This window comes from Pan troglodytes, chromosome 5 (genome assembly GCF_028858775.2).
Source record: "Pan troglodytes isolate AG18354 chromosome 5, NHGRI_mPanTro3-v2.0_pri, whole genome shotgun sequence".
NCBI lineage: Eukaryota > Metazoa > Chordata > Mammalia > Primates > Hominidae > Pan > Pan troglodytes.
The window spans coordinates 39,509,835-39,526,999 of record NC_072403.2 but is presented as its reverse complement, the minus strand read 5'-3'; the positions used below and the strand labels follow the sequence as shown (position 1 = coordinate 39,526,999).

Below are 17,165 nucleotides of genomic sequence, written 5' to 3'. Positions count from 1 at the left end.
ACTGCTGGGATTACAGGCATGAGCCACCACACCTGGCTAAAGTGAATATAATTAATGAAAGAGAGAGAGAGGAAGTTTGAGCTTCTACATATTCAGAGAGAAAGATCTCCAGAAGGGTCTGTCTACAGCAAGATTTATAAAGCGAAACCAGCAAAAAAACAGAATAGTGTATATAGAATGCTATCTTTCTATAAGAAAAGGGAAAATCTGGATATACGTTTGTATTTGCAGAATGGAACACTGGAAGAGACATAAGCAATTAAAGACAGTGATGACCTAAAGAGGCAGTGGTGGAGGGGGTGGGGGGTGGGAAGAGGGTGGGAGCAGACTCTCAGTCTGTGTTTGTATGGTGTTTTGATGTTTTAACAGAATGAATAAATTACCTAGTTAGATTTTCTTATATGGTTGCCCCTGGAGAAGGGGAAAGGAGGTTGAGTGAGGAGGGCAGAGTGGAGGACCAGGGTAGAGTGGGGGATCCTAGATCATGTATTTGTCTTACTTTTATAAAAAGGAAAAAAAGGAATAAGAGTACATTTTCGGCCAGGCGTGGTGGCTCACGCCTGTAATCCTAACACTTTGGGAGACCGAGGCGGGTGGATCACGGGGTCAGGAGTTCGACACCAGCCTGACCAACATAGTGAAACTCTGTCTCTACTAAAAATACAAAAATTAGCCAGGTGTGGTGGCACATGCCTGTAATCCCAGCTACTCAGGAGGCTGAGGCTGAAGAATCGCTTGAATCCAGGAGGCAGAGGTTGCGGTGAGCTGAGATCATGCCATTGCACTCCAGCCTGGGTGACAGAGTGAGACTCCATCTCAAAAAACGAAAGAAAAAAAAAAGAGTACATTTTTAGTGACCAAAAAACTTATGAAAAGGTGCCCAACCTCACTAGTAGTCAGAGAAATGTAAATTAAAACCACAGTAAGATGCCATTTCACACCCAGCAGGCTGGAAGAAATTTAAGTGGGACAAGACCAAGGGTGGCAAGGATGTGGGCAGAGCGAAGGGAGCTGCCCCCACAGTCGCCACAGGGTCACTTCTCATGCCATGGAGGCGCATCCCTCTCACCTAGTAATCCCCCCACTCAGAACATACCAGAGGAACCCGAGCACACGAGCCTAAGGAGGCTCACTGCAGCATCGCAGGCAATTGCCAAAAGCTGGAAATGAGCTGAAAGTCCATCAACAGGAGTGCCAATGAAGGGATTCAGTTTATCGCCCAATGGAATGCAACATTGCAATTAAACACATGAACTACAGCCATGTGTATCAACTCAGATAAATCTTGAAAACAGTACTGAATTTATTTTTATTTTATTAATTTTTTGTTTGTTTGTTTGAGACAGCGTCTCCCTGTGTCACCCAGGCTGGAGTGCAGTGGCGTGATCTTGGCTCACTGCAACCTCCGCCTCCCGGGTTCAAGCGATTCTCCTGCCTTAGCCTCCTGAGTAGCTGGGAGTACAGGTGCCCACCACCACACCCGGCCAATATTTGTATTTTTAGTAGAGACGGGGGTTTCACCATGTTGGCCTGGCTGGTCTCAAACTCCTGACCTCAGGTGATCCACCTGCCTTGGCCTCCCAAAGTGCTGGGATTATAGGCGTGAGCCACTATGCCTGGCCAGGAACCAGTATAGAATTTTAAAAGTGCAAAAGGATTTGTCCAGGAGGCTACCTTTAATATATGGGATTTAAAAAATATAAAAACTTAGCCAGGTGCAGTGGCTCATACCTGTAATCCCAACACTTTGGGAGGCCAAGGCGGGTGGATCACCTGAGGTCAGGAGTTTAAGACCAGCCTGGCCAACATGATGAAACCCCATCTGTACTAAAAATACAAAAATTAGCTGGGCGTGGTGGCACGCACCTGTAATCCCAGATACTTGGGAGGCTGAGGTGGGAGAAACACTTGAACCCAGGAGGGAGATGTTGCAGTGAGCCTTGATTGCACCACTGTGCTCCAGCCTGGGCAACAGAGCGAGACTCTGTCTCAAAAAAAAAAAAAAAACCTATATTGTGCACAGTTACATCCCTATGCATTAATAGCAAAAGCATTAAAACAGACCCCTGGTCAAAGCTTTGTGTTAGGCATGAGTAAAAAATAAAAATAAAACAGGCCCTTGAATGATGCACACCAATTTCTGACAAGTGTTTACCTCTGGAGAAGGCAGGAGAGGAAGGGGAAGGGAGGAAGATGTAGGGGGCTTCGGCTACAGCTATATTCTTTAAAAGTAAAAAGATCTGGGCCAGGCGCAGTGGCTCACGCCTGTAATCCCAGCACTTTGGAAGGCTGAGATGGGCGGATTGCCTGAGGTCAGGAGTTCCAGACCAGCCTGGACAACAAGGTGAAACCCCATCTCTACTTAAAAAAAAAAAAAAGTAAAAAGATCTGAAATAAACGTAGCAAAAAGGATTTGACAAAGCTCAGCAGTGGGTGCATGGGGTGTGTGTCACTTTTCTCTTTCTTTTTTTCCCCTGAGACAGAGTCTTGCTCTGTCACCCAGCTTGGAGTGCGGTGGCACAATCTCAGCTCACTGCAAACTCTGCTTCTTGGGTTCAAGCAATTCTTCTGCCTCTGCTTACCAAGTAGCTGGGATTACAGGCACATGCCACCATGCCTGGCTAATTTTTGTGTTCTTAGTAGAGACAGGGTTTCACCATGTTGGCTAGGCTGGTCTCAAACTCTGGACCTCGTGACCTGACTGCCTCGGCCTCCCAAGTGCTGCAGTTACAGGCATGAGCCACCGTGCCCAGCCCTATTTTTCTCTTTACTATCGTGTAGATTTGAAATATATCTTAATCACAACAACAATAAGCCGGGCTTGGAGCATGGACAGGTAGAGGAGGTGTAGGCTAGGGAAGGGGGCATCCAGTCATGCAAACGGAGGGCAGTCACCTCATCACTCTCCTCCCTGGCACCTGCCCCCACACACATGTCTTGGGGGCACTGGGGCTGGGGGTGCAGGCTCTGAGCTTCCCTGAGGTAGACCTGGAGACAAGGGCTACCCAAGTCCCTTGCCCCAACAGGAGGAGGAAAAGAAGGAAAAAGGGCTAGGAGAGGGAATGTGCCCCAGGCTCAGCCCAGTCAGCAGCTTGGGACTCACGGCAGCCACAGCCCGAAACTCAGCCAGGCAGAGTTCAAGGGCTGGCCTAGCGTGGGTGCCACACATACCAGGGCATCAGCAGCCTGGGCTTCCCAGGGCCTTGCCAGCTCTGGAAATAATTCCCTGAACATGTTGGGGCTTAGGGTGGCTTCGAAGGTGGCTGGAGCTGAAGCCACAAGCAAGGAGCCATGCAGGGATTCCTTCCCGAGGTGGGGGTGGTGGGGGCTTTGCGAGTCCAGCCTCCAGGGTCAGCAAGTGAAAGGGGGGCTGGCAGGGAGCCGGGCAGGGAGCTGGGAGTCCCAGCAATGGCCAGGCTCATCCCAAGATGGTGGGGGGCAGAACTTCTGGGAGTCTTCAGGACAAGGCCATTTCTGATGACCACCAGCCAACTTCTAAAACGCCTGCCATAACCCCACCCCCTTGCTGGGTCCCACCCTCCAGGGCCAGTGGAAACAGTGAAAGCCAGGACTCCTGGCTTGAGGCCAAGCTCCATCTTTGTCTTTTCTGGGCTCCAGTGTCAAAACTGAAGAGGCTATAGTCCATGTCTCTCATCCCACATTCTAATGCCCCAACTTGTACTCGCCAGCCAAAGGGTGTACGGAGGCCTGGCTCTGTTCCAGAAGGTTGGCTCCGCTCAGGTCCCAACAGGGCCATAGGGAGTCCAGAGGGGCCTCTACCCACCTCACCAAGACATCAAGGAACCAGGAGCTGGGGCAGAGAAGAGGGGGAAGGAGATGGAGTCTGAACCTTTCTCTTCCACATCACTTTGCTGGATGGACCCAGCGAGGATATGGGACCACGGGGTGGCCCAGGTATCCTGGGGTGGGCCTCATTCACAGGCTTTGGGAAAATGGAGATGAGATGAGGGGCCTGCGGGAGGAGGGAGAGGGAAGGCGCAATGAGGACAGAGGAGGGCAAGAAGTCAAAGGCGCATTTGTTCTGCTAAGTGGCTTTGTTGTTGTCAAAAATTGGCCCCAAACTGTCCACTAGAAGCTTAGGGCAAGTCTTCCTTGGTCACACCCACCTCCCTGTCACCAGCCTGTCACACCACACAGCTGCCCACACACACCTCGACACACATGCAAAGCTTCCCCTTCCGGTCCTGGCAGAGCCCACCCTTGGGACCCTCACCTCTCTCTCTCTTTCTCTCTGTCTCTAAGTTCTTTCCAAGAACTAGACTAAATCCTCCTACTAGACGGCAATCTACCCTCCATCTGCAGCCTCAACGCCCTCCCATTTCTGACTCCAGGAGAGGCCCAGGCCTCCTTTCTCTACCCATCCATCCTTCAGGGAACTGGGACAGGCGAGGTCAGACCTGTGCCTCCAAGTGAGCACATTAAACCCACAGAGGCTGGGCTCCACTGGGGAAATTCTGGGTGGGTCACAACAACAGGACATGGAGCAGCCAGGCCTCAGTGAGGGGCAGGGCAAGAGGACGCTGGGGAGGGGCCCTGTGCATGCATTGATTACTCAAATGTGCTCGGGGATCTGCCGTGTGGCAGACACTGCAGGTAAAACAGCAAACAACAACAACAAAAACACAGAAATCCCTCCCCTGGTGGAACTGACATTCTAGTGGGGCATAAAAATGGCAAACACAAATAAATAAAATACACTGAGCACAGCAGATTCATGCTACAGAGAAAAAGAAAGCAGGGAAGGGAGGTGGGGCCAGCAGTGCGATTTTGTATTGAGTGGTCAGGGAAGGCCTCGCTGAAGATGTGAGACCTAAAGCTGCTGAGCATCTGGGCTGCGTGGATATTTGGAGAAAGAACGTTCAGGGCAGAGGGAACAGCAAAGATGTGGAGGCGGGAGTGTGGCTGGTGACTGTGAGGAATGGCAGGGAGGCTGGTGTGGTTGCAGGGAAGTGGGAGGGGGCAAGGGGGAGAGGATGAGGTGGAGAGGCAGCAGGGGCCAACGGTGTAGGGTGAAGGGGCCTTATGGTGGTGCGGTTCGTCCAGGGCCAGGGCAGTTCCCACCTAAGACCTCCACCAGCCAAAACCCTCACTCAGAGCCCCGTGATGGAAGCAGGAACAGAATTGCAGACAGGGGGCCCCTCTGCAGGTTCCAAGTGATGGGCAAGGACCCCGGCCGCCCGCCAGCCAGCCAGCCAAGGATGCCGTCGGATTGTCTTAAATCCCGCTCCCCTTCCAGCATCCCCCGCGAGGACAATCCCAGCTAAGCTCTCCCCAGAGGAGCAGCCATGCGGGCAGACTTGGTGGCAGCAGGCCCAGCGTGTTGCTGCCTGCTCCCACCCTGCCCAACACACCCAGGACCTGACTGTCTGACTGTCAGTCGGTCTCAGCCCTCACAGGTAAGCACAACAATAGCACCTCACCCTGGCTTGGCATAATGACAGCCAGGATATTGTTTAATCCCCACAAAAGCCCTCAGCCTGTTGGGCGGCCCGAGGAGCCCACTGACCACTCAGGACAAGGTCCCGTGAACGAAGTCACTTGCCCAAGGTGAATTCTCACCAACTTCCCACCAAGGGGCTTTGTTATTAGAGCCTCCTGCAGGGCAGGACTCACACACAGGAGGGGGCTGAGGACACAGCCAGGGTCAGAAGAGTTCTGGAAACCATGGGGTCCAAATCTCTTACCATGCAGATGAGGAACTGAGGCACAGGGAAGGGCTGTCACCAGGGCCTCCTAAAGTCTAAGACAATTCTCTTTTCCACCCGTTCCCTCAGAAAACATCCAGTCACACAGACAAAGAAAGCCCTGTGGCTGTGGGGATTTTTGGGGGAGAATGGGCCCCCGGCCAGAAGTGGGTGTGCCCCTGAGAAGTGGGGTGTGGCCCCGGAAAATGAAGGGAATGGCACGTCTGTGCCAAGATGGCAGCAGTGCAAGCCAAGGGGGATTCCGCTGACAGCAGAGTGAGGTCTGCAGGGCAGCGCCACATCGAATCCAGCCACTGGGGCTGAATGCAGTTGAATAAATTCAGTCGCAGGTCCAGGACCCTGCAGCCTGGGAGGGGCGGGGGCAGAGGAAGCGGAGGTCTTACCTCGGAACTTCTTAGGGGGGTTGTCCAGGTCCCCGGCCGCGGGCTCCACCACACAGCGGTCATCCACCAGCCTGGGGAACAAAGCAGCTCGGTCAGCAGGAGAGAAGAGACCTATCTCCCACAGCATCCCTCCCTTAGAGCAGGGGATGCCAGGGTACCAGTGAGCCCCTAAGATAATTCCTCCACCTCTAACAAGCTCCCCACCATCAAGTCATTCTTTCCTGGCACCACCGTTGAAAGGCAAGGTGTCTCTTGGGGGCGGGGAGAACCCCAGGAAGAACACAGAAGCACACCCAGCCCACCCCAGCCCCCTGACTGGAGCTGCAGCTGTCCTGGGGGGACTCTGCCACCAGTCGGGCCTGTCACATGCTGCAGGTGTATCTCCTGTCCCAGCCCTGAGACCCTGCTGCCCTGATGGGATGGGCAGTGGGTGAAGGGGGCAGGAGAGAAGGAGAAAAACAAAAGCGTAGAGGAGCGGAAGGGAGGGAGACAGAGAGTCAGAAAGACAAAAAGCGTAAGAAACAGAAGCAGAGAGAGACCAGAGACAGACAGATGAGAGAAGCACAGGAGACACCAAACTAGCAGCATGAGTCTTTAGGTCTCCAAGGAAGGACGATGATTCTCACGCCTTCCCAGTCTCAGTCAGGCCTCATTTCATATTCTCCTCTTTGGTTCACCCTAGGACAATTTCCCTCTTATAGCCATGCTGGCATTAATCTTGCATCTCTTGAGGGCATTCATTTACCCATCCATCTATCCACCCATCCACTCATCCCTCCACCCATCCATCTACCCAGCCCCCAATCATGCATCTATTCATCCACCCACCCATGCACCCATCCATCCACCCATCCACCCATCTACCCATCCAGCCACCCTTCCTGCATTTAAAATTTGTCAATGCCACTCCAGCCTCTAAGATAAAGTGATGCTGATCACCCACCGTGTCAAAGGCCAACTCTATCTCAACACTCCCATGCCTGTTACCTCTGAATTCTCACCAACTTGCCAGCAAGGGGCTTGTTTTTAGTGCCATTTTACTGAGGAGAAAACCGAATCTGAATATTAAATAACTTGCCTAAACCCACAGAGCTGATTTCAAAGCCCATGCTCCTTCTGTACCTCCTCTCCCTGGGTTGGTTAACAAGGTCTTCTCTGTTTTTTTTTTTTTGAGACAGAGTCTCACTCTGTCGACCAGACTGGAGTGCAGTGGCGCAATCTCGACTCACTGCAACCTCCGCCCCCCGGGTTCAAGCAATTCTCCTGCCTCAGCCTCCTGAGTAGCTTGGATTACAGGCACCCACCACCACGCCTGGCTAATTTTTGTATTTTTAGTAAAGACTGGGTTTCACCATCTTGGCCAGGCTGGTCTCAAACTCCTGACCTCATGATCCACCTGCCTCAGCCTCCCAAAGTGCTGGGATTACAGGTGTGAGTCACCACGCCCAGTCTAACAAGGTCTTTTGTGATCTGACCTCTACCTACTCCCTAGCTAGCCTCATTCCTTGCCCCAACTCTACTAAACCTCCAGTTGATCCCAAGGTCCCTGGAGCTCTCATCTCTCCAGAGGCAGTCCTGGCAGCCTGCAGTGCCTTAATACTCACTCCACTCTGGCCCCATGAAGCCACAGGCCTAGCAAAACTCCATCCTTCCACCCTCAGCTCTGCTTTCCTACTCTACAAAGCCTTCCTTGGCCAGCCCCTACGGGCCTCCCTCCTTCATGTTCCGGCGCCTGGTCCTGGCAGTGTCTCTCCCCACTTCTTGACTTGCTGTGTCTACACTGTGAGTTCCTTGAGAACGGAGCCCCTGTGTGTTTTCTTTGTAATGATTAACACCTTGCACAATGCAAAGTGTTAATGATATAATAAGAAATATATATTTGGTCTTCACCCCGGCTCCTGGCCAGAGCTCTTAAAGCCCTTGTAACTTCCTAAGTGATAAAGGCAAGACGAGTTACAATGTTTAGATTTTTGTATGCAGTTCCTGAAATAGATCGGAAGCAATAAAGATGAAATGGCATGAATTTTGTTCATTCCAAGCCTCTTTCAACCACACCTGGTTTTATGTTAATGAGGTGACTTTTGGAAAGCCCCTGAGGATGGGGCTGCCGGGAAATAACCGTGTAATTTGAGGGTTCCCATTTTCAGCCCCACCCCCGTCACGACCTCCTCCTGGAAGGAGAGAGCCGCTGAAGGTTAGGTTGACCACCAATGGCCAATGGTTTAATCAATCATGCCTATGTGGATGGACGCGGTGGCTCATGCCTGTAATCCCTGCACTTTGGGAGGCTGAGGCGGGTGGATCATTAAGTCAGGAGTTCGAGACCCGCCTGACCAACATGGTGAAACCTCATCTCTACTAAAAATACAAAAATTAGCTGGGCGTGGCGGTGCACGCCTGTAATCCCAACTACACAGGAAGCTGAGGCAGAAGAATCGCTTGAACCCAGGAGGCAGAGGTTGTGGTGAGCCGAGATCACGCCACTGCACTTCAGCCTGGGCGAAAGAGCAAGACTTCGTCTCAACAAAAACAAAACAAAACAAAACAAAAAACGTGCCTAGGTAAGGCAGCCTCTGTAAAAACCCAAAAGGGGCCAGGCGCCAGTGGCTCACACCTGTAATCCTAGCACTTTGGGAGGCCGAGGCAGGCTAATCACCTGAGGTCAGGAGTTTGAGACCAACCTGGCCAACATGGCGAAACTCCATCTCTACTAAAAAAAAAAAAAAAAGAAAGAAAGAAAGAAAAAATTAGCCAGGTGTGGTGGCACATGCACTCTTGTAACCCCAGCTACTCGGGAGGCTGAGGCAAGAGAATCGCTTGAACCCGGGAGGCAGAGTTGCAGTGAGCCGAGATCGAGTCACTGCACTCCAGCCTGGGCAACAGAGCAAAACTCCGTCTAAAAAAAAAAAAATCGCTGGGTGTAGTGGCACACGCCTCTAACCCCAGCTACTCAGGAGGCTGAGGCAGGAGAATCGCTTGAACCCTAGAGCCAGAGGTTGCAGTGTGCTGAGATCGAGCCATTGCACTCCAGCCTGGGCAAAAGAGCGGGACTCCGTTAAAAAAAACAAACAAACAAGCAAACAAAAAACCAGGTTCAGAGAGCTGGGCTGGTGAACACATGTGGGTACTGGGAGGGGGTCACCCCTGGAGAGGGCCTGGAAGCTCTGTATCTCCTGCTCCATATTAATCTCTTCCATCTGGCTGTTTTTCTGAGTTCTGTGAGCCATTCTAGCAAATTATTAAACATAAAGAGGGAGTTGTGGGAACCCCAGATTTATGGCTGTTTGGTCAGAAGCACCAGAAGCCCGGACTTGCAACTGGCATCTGAGGTGATGTTAGTCTTGGGGGACTGAGCTTTCCACCTGTGGGATCTGACACTGACTCCAGGCAGATAGTGTCAGAATTGAATTGAACTGCAGGACATCCAGGTGGTGTCCCCAGAGTACTGGAGAACTGCCTCATGTTTTCATATATTGTTATTTAAGTTTCTAATTCTACTTTGTTATTTCCATTTTGCAGGCAGAGAAACCAGGGTATAGAGATGTTAAACAATCCACAGAACCAGGTTTTGAAGCCAGGCAGCCCGGCGTCAGAGCAGGCGCTATGCAGGACTGCAGAATGACGGGACGGCAGAGGGTCCTCTGTCTCCTTTTCTCTCCCGGCCTCCAGCACCTGCTTAGTCCCTGGCCCTCTTCCCTTCTCCATCTGCACTCACGTCGTTGGGCATCTTGACCACACTCATGAACTTAAAAGCACCTCCAATACCTTCACTGAGAACTCCCACATTCACCTCCCATGAACTCCAGCCTCGGAGATCTAACTGCCTACTTGGCATCTCTGCTTGGGTGTCCACAGGCATTGCAAACTCAGCCTGTGCAAGCTGAGCTCCTGGCCTCCCACCGGAACATGCTCCTCCAGAGGTCCTCCCCATCTCAGTCGATGGCAACTCCATCCTTCCAACTGCTTGGTCCAAAAACCTTGGACCTATCCTTGGCTCCTCCCTTCCACTCACACCTCACACCTAACCTGTCAGGAAATCCTGTGGGCTGCATCTTCAAAATACACAATCAGGTACAGAATTGGACCTCTTCTTGTCACTCTCACCACCACATTGTCCAGGCTCCCACCAGCTCTCACCTGGATTTCAGTAACTACCTCCTCACTGGTCTCCTGGGTTCCCCCTTCACTCCCTTCAGCCTATTTCCCACACAGAAGCAGGGGGATCCCTTTAATTTTTTATTTTTTTGAGACAGAGTCTTACTCTGTCACCCGGGCTGGAGTGCAGTGGCATGATCTTGGCTCACTGCAACCTCTGCCTCCAAGGTTCAAGCAATTCTCCTGCCTCAGCCTCCCAAGTAGCTGGGATTACAGGTGCCTGCCACCATGCCCAGCTAATTTTTTTTTTTTTTTTTTTTTTTTTTTTTTGTAGAGACAGGGTTTCACCACGTTGGCCAGGCTGGTCTCTATCTCCTGACCTCAGGTGATCCACCTGCATCGGCCTCCCAAAGTGCTGGGATTCCAGGCGTGAGCCACCGAACCCGGCCAGGGGATCCCTTTAAAAGGTAAGTCAAATCAGGCCAGCACTCCACTCAGAACTCGCCAGAACCACCCATCTCAGAATAAAACCAAAGAACTGATATGGCCTGAAAGACCCACGTGGTCCACCCCCTCACCTCTCTGATCTCATCTCCTCCCCATCCCCCTTCCCCTCACCCCTCTGCTCCAGCCCTGGAGCCCCCTCCAGGCTCCTCAATCCCCCAGGGGAGTGGGCACTGGCTCCTTCCTCTGCCCAGAACCCTCTACCTCCAGGATCCTCACCTCCTTCAGATCTGGGCTCAAACAAGCCTGTTCCCATGGAGACTGGAGACCCTCTCTCCCATTTTTATTAAAAATTGCAAACTGCTTCCTGCCACACTCAGTATGCACCTCCCTGTGTAATTGTTATCCACAGCCTTTATCACCACCTGGTTGGCTAGCTAGTTTACTTATTTTGTTTACTATCCCTTAGCCTGACCCCATGGAATGTTAAGTGCCGTGAGGGCACAGACGTGTCTGTTTTGCTCCCTGCCGTATCCTCAGCACCCAAACCACTGCCTGGTGCAGAGAGGGGACACACAAAATACATACTGAGTTAATTAATTCGTTTTACTAGCTGTGCAGTAAAGTACACAAGAAGCAAAAGACAAGGTCCCCGCCTCAGGTAGTTTAAAATCTCATTGGGAAGACAAATCACATACTCAGAAGATAAATAATATAAAGAATATGTATCAGAGCCGACTGGTGGTACCAGCCGTGGGTTTCGTCCGAATTCAGGGAAGGGAGAGGTCACTGCTTGACCAATCAGAGAAGGTGTGGGAGAAGCAGGAACTGCTCAGAGCCTTGAATAATTCATAGAATTTTCTGTAAGATATTAGTGAATCAGATTAGCTGGTTGTCTCTTAGCAAAGCCCTGAAGGGAGGGGACACAGGATGGATGAATTTTGATGGTGAGAGAAAGAAAGCATTGACTGGGGTGATGGAGCCGCAGGGCAGCATGGAGGTTGTGCAGCTGAAGAGAGGCTGGCGGCAGTCCCCACAGCCCCCATCTTGACCGGTACACAGGGCCTTGTAGCGGGGGAAAGAGGAAGAGGCCGCAGAGTCCCCCTCCTCAGAGGGTCCCTGTCTGAGGAAAAAACTCATCCTCATCCCTGACCCCTCCACGCCTCTCCTGGGAACTCCTTGTCTGGGTCACACATGCAGGAAAGACATGCAAATTTGGGGGCCAAAGTGTTTTTCCTCACCCCTCTGGACAAGCCCACCTGGTCATTAGGTGGATGTCCATTTGTCCGAGCCCACGCTGGCACAGCTTCTGAAGCCCCGCCTCTCCAGCTCAGCCCCTCCCCATGCCAGTGCCCAGCAGTCCACAAAGCAAGGAGTGCAAACAGAAGCCACTTAGAGAAGGGAGGGACCGGTCAGAAGGGGAGCACGGATTCCGGAGGGGAATTCAAACAAGGTTGGGAAGGAAAACATCCCAGATGTGCAGCTGAGCAGACGACAACGGTCTGTGGAAGGGACTGGAGCAGAGAAGCAAGCCCTGGGCAGGGCTACGGAAAGCAGGGAGGGTCGGCCAGGAGTGAGGACTTGGGAGGCAGGAGATGGGACCTTGGGCATTTTCTCCCGGGTCCGCCAGGACCAGCAAAACAGGCATCATCTGGGAATGCTAGGCTCCATTCTGTGTCCCCCAAGAACCTCCAAGAGGTGGCACCTTGCCACCTTGCCTTCCTTGTTTTATTCTCCAGAAGTTGAGCGCAGCCCCCACCTGGTGTGTGAGATAAAGAAGGTGGCCCTGGGCAGATGTTTGCAGGGTCCCACCGTGCCCCCAAGCTCCCCTCACCTGTGTCTCTGTGCATACTCATTAGGCCTACGGGATCCCATGAAGGTGATCTCCGGCGACAGGGGAGCAGGAGGGGACGGGAGGGAGCGTCGCGTGAAGTCATTAATAGATAAGCAAGAAAGCTCTTATCAGATGGCCTGTCGGGAGACCTGGGGCCAGAGGGAGGTCCGAGGGCCGGGACACAAGTTAGGCAAGTTTGCATGGAGAGGGAGCCTCACTGGGCGAGGCCGCGACCTCCCCATCGCTGCGTGGTGGGAGCGGTTCTGGGTCCGCGTGGCTCCGGAGAGCGTAGGTCTGGCCTCCCTGGCCCCGCCCCGGTCCGGCCCGGCCCCGCCCCGCGCCCGCCCCGCCCCCAGCCTGGCGCGGCCCGCGAGCTCCGGGCGTCCGGCCCCGGCCCCGCCCCCGCCCCCGCGGCGAAGCGAAACTCGCCGTCCCACGTGCAGCCGTCTCCCCCGACGCGCCGCCGCCGCCAAGGGAGGGCCAGCGCGGCCTCGCCCCGGCCTGCCTCCGACTGCCGGCCGCTGCCAGGACGCCGCGCCTCCGCCAGACGCGCCCGGGGGCGGGGCGGGTGATGTGCCGCTGCGCCCGCGCTTTCCTGCTCTCCCCCGCTCGTCTGCCCGCGGAGGGCGGCCCCGGGGTACCCCTCCCCACCTGCTGGCACCGACGTCCCTGGCCTTAGCGCCCCACCCCGACTCTTCCTCATGGCGGGCACCTGTGTTTGTCAAACTAGCCGGACCACAGGTGCCCTGCTGAGTGCGCACCTGGCGCTGACACCAGAGCCGCGCTCTACAGGGGTAAGTGGCCGCTTCGCTTCACCCCCCTCTCCCCAACCCCTCCCCACAAGGTCCCTCCACCCACGGGCCCCAGAAAAGACCTGTTCCCACCCTTTACCAGCCCACCGATCTCTCACTGTCCAGCCTCTACTAGGATGACGCCCCATCCCACTCCTGCCATCTCAAGGCCAAGCTGAGGCTCCCGCGTGGTTCCCTGCCCACGCCCCGCTACGCCCACCACCGGCATCGCCCCTCACCTAGAGGCCGGTGGTACCCCAGCCAAGATCACACAAAAACTGCCCCTCCATCGCGCGACTCTATAGTTTATCAATCGTTTTTACATCCAGTATCTTACTGTGTTCTTACCACAGTCCAGAGTGAGGCCCACAGAGTGGATGGAACCCCTGAGCCACACAGCTGGTCAGAGAATGGCACAGACACAACCCAGGCCTCCATCTACTCGACAGACCTCACCACGAGCCTACTATGTGCTGGGTGTGGTCCCCACCCTCTGGGATCTCCTGCGACCACGCTGAGTGCCGAGGACAGGCGCCCTGTCTACACCTGTGTGTCCCCTTCTCCCCTCCAGGACCAGCCCAGCAGAGGCTCAGGAGCCCAGAGGACAGTGCCTGCAGTGCGCCTTCCATCCACTGGGAGGCACAAGACCAGTCTGAACAGCAGAGGGAGCAGGAGGATGGGGCTACAGGGAAAGGGTCCTGGCTGGAGGCCTGTGGGCAGGCAGGGCTGTTCTGGGCCCTCTGGAGAGGAGCTGGTTGACAGCTTGTTCTAGGGTTGCAGGAGGGCACAGTCCCTGAAATGCCCACGGGGTCTACACCCCAAGACCTTGATCTGAGGTAGGAGAGGAAGACAGCTGCATCCTATTCTACCCCATTCCACCCTGCGTGGACTTTGAGATCCAGGTGGGCGCCATGGGAAAGGTAGCAGGGCGGGTCAGTGCCGTCTGGAAAGATTAGATAAGGAGGAGGAAAGGAGCTAGATAGAAGTGGGGCAGGTGACTATCAAGGAGCCTGACTCAAAACCTACCAGCTTGGCCACCATCAGAGCACCATGGGAGGGGGAATGACAGACTGGGGGAATGACAGACTGGGGAAATCCCCGAGGGACCCTGAACAACCCCCCCCCCGCCCCCATTCAGCTGTGGATGAGAAAACTGTCCCTGGGGCATGGAGGAGAAACTGACCCGCCCAGGTCACACAAGTTAATGGAACAGCAAGTTCCAGATCCCAGGTCTTCTGGCTCCCAGTCCCAGACACTGGCTGTGGGTGGAGGATTACCCAGGTGCCGAGGCAAGAGACTGAAGGCACAAACTGTTTCAGTATAATAAAAAAAATAGAATAAGAATAGTCATAATACAAATTAGATATAGAGATGATCGTGGACAATTAGCAATCACTATTAATCTTTAGCTTTTAATATTACTCTTTGTTGCATTACTGATATAACCTAGGAATAACCAGTGGGTATAGGGTCAGGTGCTGAAGGGACATTGTGAGAAGTGACCTGGAAGGCAAGAGGTGAGCCCTCTGTCACGCCCACATAAGGGCCGCTTGAGGGCTCCTTGGTCAAGTGGTAACGCCAGTGTCTGGGAAGGCACCCGTTACTTAGCAGACCGCGAAAGGGAGTCTCCTTTCCTTGGAAGAGTCAGGGAACACTTTGCTCCACCAACTTCTTGTGGAAGGCTGGATATTATCCAGGCCTGCGTGCAGTCATCCGGAGGCTTAAACCCCTCCCTGTGGTGCTGTGCTTCAATGATCCCACTCCTTGTCCACTTTCATGCTCCTCCCGTACTCCTGGTTCCTCTTTGAAGAGCGCAGTAGATAGCGGTAGAAGAAATAGTGAAAGTCTTAAAGTCTTCGATCTTTCTTACAAGTGCAGAGAAGAAAACGCTGACATATGCTGCCTTCCCTCTCTGCTTCGGCTACCTAAAAGGGAAGGGCCGCCTATCCTGTAATCACATGACTTGCTTCACCTTGTCAATCACTTAGACGATTCACCCTCCTTACCCTGCCCCCTTGTCTTGTATGCAATAAATATCAGTGAGCCCAGCCGTTCGGGGCCACTACCGGTCTCCGCGTCTTGATGGTAGTGGTCACCCCGGCCCAGGTGTTTTTTCTTTATGTCTTTGTCTTGTGCTTTTATTTATTACAATCTCTCATCTCCGCACATGGGGAGAACACCCACTAAGCCCCGTAGGGCTAGACCTATGCAGGCCAGCCCCAAGGAGGCCACTCCAACAGCAGGCACTGTCAAAACACTGGGATGGGCTGGTGGTGGGTGGGAAGCCTGGGGGGCCCTTTCTCCAGATAGCCAAAGTCACACCTACTAGGCGGAATGTTAAGAGAGAAACCCAGATTCACTGGTTGGGGCTCCTGGCTCATCAGAGAAAAGAAATTAACTCCTGCATCCCTGCAAAAGCAACCATTTCCTTTACCTCTACATATCTTTACCAAGAATCCACCCTGTGCCAACCAACGGGGGGCCAGACAGTATATGGAATATATGGAATTTTAAAACAAGTACAGCTAAAGCCTTCAGAAAGCTTAAAGTCTAGAAAGGACAATAAGCCGCACACGCAGAGAACCCAAATAGTCTCTCCAGGAAGAATGGAGATAGCAAGAACAACTAAACTTGGCCCAGTAGAAATAAAGGTCGGGGCCAGTGTGCCACCCTGCCTCTGCCACAGGCCTGGGTTTCTGGCTGTCAGGGTCAGGCGGGCTGTCTGACAAGTCCTGGGGTCTCTACAGCGGTGCTGGGTGCATGGGAGGACATATCTGTAAGGCCAAGGAGAAGAAAGACAGGGAGCAGGAGACCAAAGGGAAAGCTGGGAAGAGAGGGAGAAAAGGTGCAACCATGGGCTGCCAGCCAGCCCTTGCCTCATATATTTGGCCTGCCAGCCCCAGGCTTGTCTCCCACTCTCCATAACCCAGAACTGGACTCTCAGTCTTTCTCACTTGACAGAGTAACTGAGGCTGTAGGACCCTCAGCAGGGCAGACCCTCAGGCCAACTCGCCCTGGCTCCAAACCTCCGCAGAGCTCTCTGGGAAACAAAGCAACAAAGGCAGCCCTGACAAATCAATCCAGAAAGTGAAGCAGCCTACACCACAACCCCGCCTTGCCAGAAACTCAGTGTTCATGGTGGAAAAGGAGATGAGGGCGGGGCGCTGTTTTAGATTAAAGGAAACTGAAGAAGCATAAGAAAATGTAACACGAGTACCTTGACAGGATCTCGATGGTTTTTTTTTTTTTTTTTGACGGAGTCTCACTCTGTTGCCAGGCTGGAGTGCAGTGGCGCGATCTCAGCTCACTGCAACCTCCACCTCCCGGGTTTAAGTGATTCTCCTGCCTCAGCCTCCCGAGTAGCTGGGACCACAGGCATGCGCCACCATGCCCAGCTAATTCTTGTATTTTTAGTAGAGATGGAGTTTCACCACGTTGGCCAGGATGGTCTTGATCTCTTGACCTCGTGATCCGCCTGCCTCAGCCTCCCAAAGAGCTGGGATTACAGGCATGAGTCACTGCGCCCGGCCTAGGATCCTGATTTAAAGAAACCAATGGTCAGGCCTGGCGTGGTGGCTCACGCCTGTAATCCCAACACTTTGGGAGGCTGAGGTGGGCAGATCACCTGAGGTTAGGAGTTCAAGACCAGCCTGCCCAACATGGTGAAACCCGTCTCTACTAAAAATACAAAAATTAGCTGGGCGTGGTGGCTGGCACTGGTAATCCCAGCTACTCTGGAGGCTGAGGCAGGAGAATCACTCAAACCCGGGAGGCAGAGGCTGCAGTGAGCCGAGATTGCACCATTGCACTCTAGCCTGGGCTACAAGAGGGAAACTCCATCTCAAAAAAAAAAAAAAAAAAAAAAAAGAAACCAATGGTCGGTCAAACACAG

General features: G+C 53.4%; 1 protein-coding gene and 1 long non-coding RNA gene across 3 annotated transcripts in view; one reads left to right on the top strand and one right to left on the bottom strand.

Moving 5' to 3' along the window:
• ITPR3 (inositol 1,4,5-trisphosphate receptor type 3) overlaps positions 1-17,165 on the bottom strand; it is a 75,282-nt gene that overhangs the window by 49,965 nt on the left and 8,152 nt on the right. For both annotated transcript variants that reach the window (XM_016955263.4, XM_016955262.4), the window contains exon 2: positions 6,110-6,180. In XM_016955263.4, the coding sequence (XP_016810752.3) occupies positions 6,110-6,180 (71 nt within the window). The remainder of the gene's footprint in view (positions 1-6,109; positions 6,181-17,165) is intronic.
• LOC104006798 (uncharacterized) lies at positions 12,895-15,393 on the top strand. Its single transcript, XR_680749.5, has 2 exons — positions 12,895-13,276; positions 13,627-15,393. It is a non-coding gene; the product is annotated as an uncharacterized LOC104006798 (long non-coding RNA).